The sequence below is a fragment of the Empidonax traillii genome, unplaced genomic scaffold (genome assembly GCF_003031625.1).
Source record: "Empidonax traillii isolate 1590-97213 ecotype Southwest subspecies unplaced genomic scaffold, ASM303162v1 scaffold607:size387008, whole genome shotgun sequence".
NCBI lineage: Eukaryota > Metazoa > Chordata > Aves > Passeriformes > Tyrannidae > Empidonax > Empidonax traillii.
This window is the reverse complement of record NW_020955800.1, coordinates 22806-33309: the sequence shown is the minus strand read 5'-3', so window position 1 is coordinate 33309 and position 10504 is coordinate 22806. Positions and strand designations below refer to the sequence as shown.

The 10504-nt window shown below is 58.0% G+C and overlaps 2 protein-coding genes across 2 annotated transcripts in view; both read right to left on the bottom strand.

Moving 5' to 3' along the window:
• Positions 1-1007: 1007 nt before the first annotated feature.
• TMEM120A (transmembrane protein 120A) lies at positions 1008-8456 on the bottom strand. Its single transcript, XM_027898613.1, has 12 exons — positions 8351-8456; positions 6044-6162; positions 5487-5603; positions 4978-5037; positions 4192-4287; positions 3842-3931; positions 3363-3428; positions 3146-3207; positions 2805-2897; positions 2054-2118; positions 1387-1455; positions 1008-1296 (listed from the first exon to the last, which is right to left on the bottom strand). Exons 1-12 carry the CDS (start codon positions 8423-8425, stop codon positions 1183-1185), a joined length of 1026 nt encoding a protein of 341 aa, XP_027754414.1. The 5' UTR covers positions 8426-8456; the 3' UTR covers positions 1008-1182.
• Positions 8457-9278: 822 nt separating this feature from the next.
• STYXL1 (serine/threonine/tyrosine interacting like 1) overlaps positions 9279-10504 on the bottom strand; it is a 10155-nt gene continuing 8929 nt past the window's right edge. Inside the window, exon 9 of the mRNA XM_027898615.1 lies at positions 9279-9455. Coding sequence (XP_027754416.1) covers positions 9324-9455 — 132 coding nt within the window. The 3' untranslated portion in view covers positions 9279-9323. The remainder of the gene's footprint in view (positions 9456-10504) is intronic.

Genomic DNA, 10504 nt, shown 5'->3' with positions numbered 1-10504 from the left:
GTCTCTTCCTTGAGCTGCAGGGACACTGAGGTCCTGCTGGGCTCCTTGGATGGCCACAGCTCTGGCCACAGCCCATGCACAGGGCTGGGCAGGCCAGGGGTGCCATGGGAGGGAAATCACAGCACTGCCTACGTGGCCCCCCTGTACCCTGAGCTGGTGGGGGGGCCACAGGGAGATGAGTTTTCATACAATCATGGAATCATTTCACTGGGAAAAGCCCTCTAAGATTGTTGAGACCAACCCTTAACCCAGCACTGCCAAGCCCACTGCTAACCCACGTCCCTAAGTGTCACACCTACATGGCTTTAAAATCCTCCAGGGATGGTGATTCCACTGCACAGCCTGTGCCAGGGCTGGACAACCCTTGGAGTGAAGACATTTTTCCCTAATATCCAATCTAAACCTCCCCTGGCACAACTTGAGGCTGTTTCCTCTTGTCCTATTGCATGTTACCCAGAAGAGACAAACCCCCACCTGCAACCTCCTCTCAGGGAGGTTGTGTCAGGACCCCCTTCCCGAAGAGCCAAAGCCACAGAGCACGAAAACTGTTCCCAGACCACCCCGGTGACCCGGGGCAGCGCCTTCCCTTTATTTTTACATCTGCACCCCCCAGAGATGCCAGCCCAGGGTGCTGTTTGTGCAGCTCCAGTGTGAAGCCTGGCCCAGGCTCCCGGTGCTCCCACCCCTCCTGAGCCCCAGGCCCCCTCTTCCCTGTGGATTGAAGGTGAGAGAGGAACTGGAGTAGGCACACCCTGAAATCCAGGGCTTGTGCACAGCCCCCAGCTGCCCTTGCAGTGATGAGGCTGCCCAGGGCTCTGCCTTCAACACACAGGGGCTGCAGGGCCAGGGGGGAAAGGGGAGCCTCGACCACGCCAGGAGCTGTGTGAGGCAGCTGTCAGCCTTGTCCCAGTGGGATGGGGAGCACCAGCATCCCAGAGAACAGCCCAGTAAGTGGGAGTGGCTGTCACAGGGTGCTGCTGACTCCCGGTGAGTGGCTTGGGCACGGATCCAGCACCACGGTGAACACACGGACTGTCCAGGAGCAGGGCCCAAGCTCTGTCCCACTCCCAGGCTTCCAAGGAATGGGATGAGACACCAGAGTCCGGACGGAATCGAGGAGAGATGTGCATGGGGGATGGAGGCAGCGGGGAGAAACAGTCCTGGCACCCACACTGCCCCCCTTCACTTCTCCTTCGTGTCTTTGTTCTTGTTCTGAAACTTCTGGTGGACAACACCGAGGGTGGTGAAGAAGTTCCCCAGGAAAAGGATGAAGAAGGGGAGGCCGCACATGAGGACCTGTGGGAGGCACAGAGGCACAAGTCATCAGGAGGGACCTGACTGGGGCATCCCCCTTGCCAGGGCAGCCCCCCTGGGAGCTTCCCTTACCTGCCACTCCTTGCATTCTGGGTGCTGGAGCATGCGGAAGAGGGTGATGGCGTTGTAGAGCTGCCAGAACTGCAGGAGAGAGGAGACTGAGGGTGTGCTCTGCTCTCAGAGGCTCCATCCCATGCTGACACTCATCCAGCTGCTTCCTCTGGGCACAAACCCCACCCTGACCTCATGTGAGGGCAGTGAAACCCCATCCAGGCTCGGGGTCAGAGGGCTCATCCCCAAAGGACTCCAGCCGGGACATCCCCTCCCCTTTTGTGCCACCTGGAGCCCAAAGGCCATGTGGAAGCCTCAGAGCAGCCTTTGCCCATCTGCCTCTGACCAAGGAAGGGCTTGATCCTCTGCAGCAGCAGCTTGGAAGGGCTTTGGAAAGGATTCAGAAGGCTTCCCACCACAGCCCCTCTGCTCTGTTCTGCACTTGGCAAAACTGCCCCATGTCCTCCCCATCTCATTGCTCCAGTTGTGGAGGGTGGTGGGTGCTTTGGAGGAAAAGGCTCAGAGTTTGTTGGAAGCATTTCCCTGCCCCTGGTGTCCCATATCACACGGCTGCAGCAGCCTGTGGGGACTCTGGGATGTCCAGGCTGTTGACCCCACAGCTGGGACTGCAGCACGACCTGCTCCCACCTGAGGCTGTGGCCTCTTGCAGGGATCAGTGCAGACTCACCTGCCCAAAGAAGAGGAAGGGAAGCAGGAACGTGAGGCCTCTCCACATCCAGGACTGGAAACCCTCTGCAAAGGATGAAGGTTTGTGTGAGGACCTGGAACAGGCTGGCAGGGAGCAGATGGAGCCCAGAGCCTCTGGACACAGGCAGGGAGGCTCAGTGCCCTCTCCATATGTGGCTGAGAAGGGCCTGCCATGCCAACCTCACCATGGGCAGCTGTACTAGCAGGGGGGATGGTGGCAGGGACTCCTAATACAGCAGAGGAAGCTGCTCCAGCGTGCTGGAGCCCCTCAGCCCAGCCCTTGGTGTCACAAGGCCCTGGGAGGTGACAGCCCACAGTACATGGGGTGCTGGAGGGATATTTCATGTCTGAAAGAGCTTCCTGGGGAAAGCTGGGATGCCAAGAGCCACATCCACTGCCACCTCACATCCCATGGGAGCCAGCTGTGGGCTGGTGGTCCCAGGAGAGCAGGAGGAGAGGGGGGTACCCAGCCTGTGAGGTGCTGCTGCCCTATGGGAGATGCTGCTCTCAGGTTTGGCTTTACTTGTAGCTTTTACTGCTTCTGCCACTGATAAATCACAGCCAAACTGACCTCAGACCAAACTGCCACCGTTACCTTTAACAGGACCCACAGCTCCCAGTTAGCTGAGGCTGGCCTGGAGCTGGAAGGGAGGCCTGGGCAGCCACAGGCCCTGCAGCAATGGTGGGTCCAGCTGGACTGGGACAACCCGTAAGGGGAGATCCCGACTTACCCACGGTCAGATCCATGTTGTGCCTCTCGCCCAGCGCTCGCAGACGGTACAAGCACCCACTCTGGTAGTAATACTGCAGGAACTGCACAAAGCCTGCAAGGAGAGCGTGGCTGCTGTCAGCAGGGGCCCAGGGGATTAACTCGTGGCCCCAGCTCCATGATGACTGCCCACAAAGACCACCCCAGCGCCAGGGAGGTGAGAGCAGGACAGAGCCTGAGGGAAAACGCTGATGAGCTGAGAGCTGTGAGCAGCAGCAGCCACGTCTGCACGTGCTGCAGAGCCCCACAGGCATGCTCAGCACCCCAGGCCAACCACAGCCCCTGTCCCAGCACAGCACTTACTCTGGTACATGGAGAAGGAGAGAAACTGGTTCCTGAACATCTGGTACATGAGCCCATCCGGCCTGTGGAGAAACGGTGGTGGCTGGGGGACGTGGGGCTGGGAGGGGACGGCCAGTCCTGCCTGCCCCACAGCCCCTATGGCTTCAGGTCAGGGCAGCAAAAGCCCCTGTGCCAGAGCCACCCACAGCCCCCTGTGGGACAGGGGACACACACTTACCATGTCAGCATGACACCTGAGAGGAAGGTGGAGATGTAGTGATGCAAAACCCACCAGCCTTTGATTCTGGAAGGCAGACACAGAGAAGGGCTGTCAGGTCCTGAGCGTGAATCCTGACCCAGAGGTGCACCAGCAGAGCGGAGCAGCCCATCCCCAGCCACCTGACAGCTCCCAGGGCAAGGTGAGGAGCGGGGCTGGTTGTGAAACATCCGTGCTTGGAGCAGGACCCGGTGCCTCCGGTCTGGGCAGCACCGGGAGCCGGGGCCCTTCCAGCCACCACTCCACCTTCCCGCGCCGCCTCCGCACAGGGAGTTCCTCCTGCCCTGCTCCTACAGCTCGTAACACGGCTTGCTACACACCCTGAGTAGGAGGGAGCTGCTCCCTTGGGAAGCTCAGAGCTGCTTGAGGGGCCCCAACATCCCAGCTTTGCGGGGAAGGAACAACTCGCTGCACCCCCCTCCCTGAGCCTGGGGACTCACTTGGATCCGTTGTTGATCAGGATGCTCTCCCGGATGGTGAGGGTGCAGTAGTACCACACCAGGAGGAAGTTAAAGACGGCATCTGTCACCCTGGTGTCACACAAAGGAGGGTGTAAAGGGGTGTGTTGGGGGCACTGGCACTGCTGTGGGACACCCACCCACCATGGGCAGGGACCTGCTTCCCCCCCACCCACCACGGCCACGGCCAGACTGCAGCAGCCACAGAAGACACTCCAGTGCCCAGATCCTTCATCAGGATCTCCCGTTCAGCTCTGGACCTTGCAGGATGGGAAAGGAGGACACAGGGACCCTGGGAGGAGATCTCTGCCCAGGATCCAAGCCAGACTCACCGGGAGTTGAAGAGGAACCGACAGGAGGAGGAGACAATGAGTAGGATGATGGTGAGGTAGAGCTTGAACTTCTCATATTCATCTTTATAAGCAAACCTGCAGGGAGGCACAAGGACTTGGAGCAAAGTGGCTGCTGGAAGTCTCTGTCCTTCCATCCTACCCAGCTGGACAAAAGTGATGTTCCATTGGGAATCTCTGGGACACACCTGGGAAAAACCTTGCCTTGGGGGGTATTTCTGAGAGGAGCCCACACCAGGCTGCTTCCACACAGGTGGGACATCTTCAAGCACTCCAAACCACCCCAACCTGTCTGGTGGGCCAGGCTATGGGGAAGCTGGGCAGACTGGAGTCTGCACAGGTCTCCAAGAGGAGGACTGGGGAGCAGAAGGAGCAGCAGGCTCCTGGCTGGGCATCTCTGCCATGGGGAAGGCTCTCCTGGGCCAAAACCAACCACTGGTGTTTCCCCAAAGGAAGAGGAGGGGGGCTATCCACTGCCTGTCTTTCCTGGAAGTGCCTAACACAGCGGAAACCCAGACATGGCTTTGGTGGAGGATCCTTTTTAGCTTGTCAGAGCTAATGGTCCATCCCAGCCCAGTGGCAGGAGCTTGAAGGGGAGTCAAGGATTTGGCTGATTCTGTGAAAGGCTGTAGAAAACAGCCCAGGAAGGGAATCTACAGCAGGTGGGCTAAGCCAGCCCAGTGTCTGCCCGGGAGGAGCTGTTGTTCCTGGTGCCAAGGGGACCCCGAGCCAGGCAAAGCAGAGGTGGCAGCGAGGAGGGAGCCGTACTTGGCCTGTTTGCTGAGCAGTGTGACGTTCACATTCCCGAGCACCAGACTCAGATATAACCTGAGGAGAGAGCAGAGGTGTTAGGGTGGGGACCTGCCCGTGGAGCTGTCCCCTCTCATGCCACTGCTGGGGCCAGGGATGAGCTCCCAGCTGATTTCCCCTTGGAGCTGCCAGGCACAAACACTCTGGCATCTCCTCCCCAGGGCAGGGGGACAGGTGGCCGAGCACACACCCCACCTCCCGTGGGCACTGGGGTGTTCACCTGGGCTTCCCACCCCACACAACCACTGTCCAGGGGTGGATGAAGGCCCTGAGCAGGCAGAGGAGTGAGGGGGAAGAGGGCAGTGCTGCAGAGGCTCAGCCTGGCTCCTGCCCACGTGTCCTCCTGTGGAGCCCAAGTGGAGCAGCAGAGCTGTGACACCCCCAGGGGCAGGGTGACAGCAGCCTTACAGCCATGGGGATGTGGAGGGTAGACCTGGTGTTTCACCCAGAGCTGAGGTGCCTCTTACCCATTCTTCTTTGGCAGATAGGCCTCCATCTCGAAGAAAACGTTCTGCCTCTCTTTAATCAGGTTCTCTGTCTCTTGGATGGAAGATTCCTGCTCGGGGCTGGCGTGGGCTTTGCATCTGGGGAGCAAACACAGGCACTGGCAGCACGAGAGCCTCTGCAACGTGATCAGCACATGCTGGCACTCCACAGGCAAGGACACCCCAAGGACAGCAAAGGTAGATGGGAGGCAAGTCCATAACTCTGTCAGGCTGGGATGCTGCCCAGGAGAAGGAAGCAAGAATGGGAGTGAGGTGAGGCCTCACCCTCGAGGAAAGACAGGGAGAGCTTGGTGCAGGAGCAGGAAAGGTCATGGTACCTGCAAAGCCCTTGCAAGCTCTGAACTGCAAATGGGGCACAAACTGGGGCACAGGGAAGGGAGGCTGGGGAAGAGCTGCCTCTCGCAGCACTTTGCCATGAGTGAGGCTGCAGAGAGGTTTGTATTTCACACATGAGGTGAGTTCAGTAGCACCATCCTTGCCTCTCTCCCCTCCCGTGCTGTCACAGGACACCAACTTACTTTTTGAGGGAGAGTGAGAGCTCCTTCAGCCGCTTCTTCTGCCGTGCGATGGAGCTGGAGATCCCGTCCTGCAGCTTGGTCAGCTCCTCGAGTTTCTGCTTGTACAGCCTGTGGTTATCCTGGGAAGGAGAGACCAGCAAGCATTAGACCTGCCTGCTGAGACATCCCTGTCCTTGAGCCCTCCATGGGGGCACTGCTGATGTTTCTGCTAAAAAATGTCCTTAACTTCACCTGCACAGCAGCTGGATGAGAGGAGGGCTGGCTGCAGAGGACCAGGTGTGTTTGGGGACAGCCTGCAGCCAGCCCTGCTTCCATGGGGATGCCCATCCCCAATCCCAAGGAAGGCATCTACAGTTGCAGGCACATCCACAGGACACAGCCTGGTCCTGCCCTTGCACATCCCTCGTGTCCAGCCCCATCCAGCTGTAGGCTGTGAAAGTCCAGCCACCAATGTGGTGATGCTCCCATGGTTGGGAGACCACTGACTGTGCACAGAGGATAGGAAAGACTTGGAAAGAAATGCTGTTTGAGCCAGGGCTGTAACTGAGGGCTGTGGCCACCTGGAGAGGCAGCTTTGAGTGCTGGGATGGGAAAAGTGACTCTCTCTGCCTCCAGGTTTGTGCAGCACCTGCTGCTGCCCTGACTTGTGGCTCTGGGCACCCTGGGAAGCTGGAAGGAGCCTGTCAATGAGCTGGATAAAGAGGACGGACTCACAGCAGGGCTGCAGCCAAGTGCCCGGTAACCCAACCGCACCTGGGAACGGCTGGATGCCACTCTCCACTATATTTAGCAAGGAGAGGGCGTGCTGGATCAATGCTGCTGCCTGTCCAGGTCAGCTGGAAAACAGTCTCACCTCGGCCACAGCAGCCTGAACGCCACTTCCACCAGGGAATTACACGCTGCTCGCAACCACCCTTGGACTAGACTTTGGCACACAAGTTTTAGCTCTTATCAAGCACTTGATCAGCAGATTTAAAAGTTGTTCCCAAAGGAGAAAGGTGAAACTGAGAGTAGAGGAGGGAAACCTCCTTCTGGTGACAAGCAGTAGCAGATCTGGATCCCAGACAGTCCCAGCTCCCCAGCAGTGATTTATGTCCCAGATCTCTCCCAGGGCATTCCCTGCTTGGCCATCAAGCTTTCCTGCTCCCATCTGGAGTCACCTTCTCCTCTTGCTCTGAAGTTAACTGTGAGCAAGTGGCTTTTGTGACAAGTCCTTTAGCTGTGCCAGCATCCCAGCACCACGCTCGGGGACAGCCTGGATCAGGAGCCACCCCGGCAGGAGGTTTCCAATAGGAAGGGCCAGCGCGTGTAGCCGCACTCAGGGTTCGAAATGGGTGAACCGGGACATCCATGCAACCCCTATGGAGCAAGAGGAGGTTTCTCAAAGCCTCCCTTGCCCCAGATCTGGGCACAGCAGCGACGTGCCCGCAACAACATCCGCTTCACCCCGCTCCCGGGGGGAGGGAAGGACGGGGAAAGGGAACTGGTGCAGCTGCAGCTGAGTGACCTGAGCAGCAGCGAGGGATGGGGTTAGCCAACCTTTCCCTTGGGTGACCCTGTCTGAGCTGAACCCTGCCCACTCCTTCCCCCGGCAGCCCGCGCCCTGGGGATTACACAAAGCAGGTGGAAGCACCTCTGATACCTGTCACCTGCCTGGCACGGGGCCCCCGGTGGGCGGCAGGGCACGGGAGGGAGGGGGACGCGGTACGGAGGGTCGGGACAAGGAGCCTGGCCGCCGTGTGCCCGGATTCCCGTTGATCCCGGCCAGCGGAGCAGTTTGGCTCCCGTCCGACCCGAGTGGGGCTGACAGGGGCGATAAGGAGCGATGAGGAGCGTGAAACGGCACGGGCGCACCCCGTCCGGCCGTGCCACGCCAGCTCCCAGCCCTGGGACACCGGGAGGTCCGGGCTCTCTCCACGCCAGCTCCCAGCCCTGGGACACCGGGAGGTCCTGGCTCTCTCCACGCCAGCTCCCAGCCCTGGGACACCGGCAGGTCCGGGCTCTCCACGCCAGCCCCGCGCCGGGCCGGGGGCTCAGACGGGCGGACCCCGCTCCTCGGAAAGCGCCGTGCCCGGCACAGCCTGACACCTCCGCCCCGCTCCCAACCGCTCCGCCCGGGGGTGCAGGGCCGGGACACGAGGAAAAGGGGGAAAGCGCCCGCGCCCCGGGAGGGAGCCGCCGGCTGCCCGCGGGACCCGTTGGCGATGCTGCGGGGGGCGCCCGCGGGGGATCCCCCGGGGCGCTGTGCCGGCCACCGCCGGGTGGCGGGGCGGCCCCCGAGCCCCCCGGGCGGGGATGCGGCGGTACCTGGATGCGCTGGAAGCCGTCCTGCAGCTCCTCCCACTCCCGCAGGCACTCGGCGACCGAGGCGCCCGCGGCCATGGCGGCGATGGCGGAGCCCGGCCCGGCCCGCGGCCACCGCGCCGCTGCCCCGCCCCCTTCCGGACACGCCCACCGAGGGGCGGGGCCAGTCACCCAGGGGGCGTGGCCAGCCCGGCCTGTCATTCCCATTCCACGGACTCTTCCTTTAGTGGGAATGTTTCTGCCAGGTGGGAGTAGTACTCTGGTATGGAGGCCCCCTGTATTTAAAGCAGTTCGCTTTTTGGGCAATTGGAAGTTGAAACCCTCGCTGTTTTTTTTTTTACCTTAGTGTTCAGAGTGCTTTATTGAAAGCAGTTAAATGGACCCGAGCATTGTAAATGGCAAACACAGAGCGCTAGGAAAGTGTTTTCTGGAATGTTTTTATTTTGAGATGTCAGTGAGCAGACAGGATTGAGGCTTCAAAACTACCAGCTGTGCCAAGAGGTTTGGTGGTTGGATCAGAAGGTGGCAAGTGGGAAGGGTGGTCTTCTCAACAATTCAACCAGTGAGTCTGTGGGTAGCTAAGAAGGCACTCGCAGGCTGAGGGACTTCTGAATCAGGGAAATTCTGTTGTCACTCTCCAGGCTGGAAGTGGCCACAGTCAGACTCTAAATCTGTCATTCCATGCTATGGATAAGGAACCTTTTCAGAGATAACCCTACTATGGTTATAATCTCCTCTGCTTACCAAAAAAGAGATAAACAGCCTGTAGCGGGTCTCATCCTGCAGCACTTGCATTCCCCAAACTGCCACACCTTCTTCAGCACCGCTGAGTTCTCCAGGAGGCTCCAGAAGTTGACCCAAAGTAGCATGGAGCTAAAGAGGAAAGCTTTTCCACTGAGGTCTTTTTTCAAACAGCACTCAAGTAGTTTTCTTGGTGGTGTGGAAGGGAGTGCCTTTCCCTGCAGAGTGTTCCCTGTCAGTAATTTGGCTCAGAGATGTCTGTGATGTTGGACCCATTGATTTGGCTCTCCCAGGCCGAGAGCTGCTCCACAAAGCCCCGGTGGGGTCTCATGCTCGGGTTGCACTTCAGGAGGTAATCCCAAGCTCCCTGTAAGCAGAAGAGAAGGAAAGAAGTGTTAGGAATTGAACTGAAAGTCATGAAACAGCTACGCTTGTAAGACAACACGGCTTTGTATTTGCTCCCTGTGCTGGACAGCAAGAACCTGCAGGTAAGACTTTGGCTGCCAAAGCAGGACAGGCTGGATCCAGATGTGGACTTCAGAGAAGCCTGTCCTCTTCATACTCTGCTCTCCTGGAGAGCTCAGGCTGCTTTCATTACCTGGCAGATATCCTGCATTATTTTATTTCACACCGATGGAGAAATCCAGGCCTGCATTTTCTACCCTAAAATGCTGTTCCTTCCACAGATGATGAATGAAGCAGTGAAGTATCAGCTATTCACAGGTAAGCAACAAAGGTTATCATGGCTTTGGATTGGTGTGACCTGATGTGGCAGAAGCAGCTATGACCCTGCAGTTATCCCACTGCACTAATTACAGCCATCCTAACTATTTATTAGTTGCAAGTAATCACCTAGGGACTCTGACACACACAGGGCAGATCCACCAGCATTGCTGTGCATTACTTCAGCTGCATCCCTGTGTTTTCCCAACAGTGCTCATCTTCCTGCTTGTAAAAGAGCTTGCCCCCTGCACTTGGAGTGTTGCTTAAGTGTAATGAGACCAAAGGTCAGCAGATAGTGCTCCATTGGTTTGTTTTTCTAATCTCGGTGATTCTGCAGGCTCCAAGGCTTATCTTCCAATATTTACTCCTCTGGGACCACAGTGTGGGTGTCTCCAGTTCCCCTGGACTCCACAGATCTACTCCCATATTGATTACTAACAGAATAAGGGGCCAGACATCCCAAATCTGCCTTGCTTTTGGAAGCTTTCAAAAGTCTTTGCCTGGATTGGCAGGAGAATCACACAGGAATCTGTTGCACTGCTTTTGTCTGCAAGAAACAAACTTGCCTGCCAGGGTAATCCCCACAGGAAAGCTTTGCCCAGCCAACAGTGGGCAAGAACTGCCCTGTCAACCTTTTCTTCTTTCTTTTTTTTTTTTTTTTTTTTTTTTTTTTTTTTTTTTTTTTTTTTTTTT

Excerpts from the sequence above, each read along its gene's own strand:
- TMEM120A (XM_027898613.1), bottom strand. The coding sequence starts at position 8,425 with ATGGCCGCGGGCGCCTCGGTCGCCGAGTGCCTGCGGGAGTGGGAGGAG. Across the intron at positions 6,163-8,350 it reads ACGGCTTCCAGCGCATCCAG|GATAACCACAGGCTGTACAA; the intron begins GTACCGCCGCAT and ends TCTCCTTCCCAG. Across the intron at positions 2,898-3,145 it reads CTCCTTCTCCATGTACCAGA|GCTTTGTGCAGTTCCTGCAG; the intron begins GTAAGTGCTGTG and ends CTCTCCTTGCAG.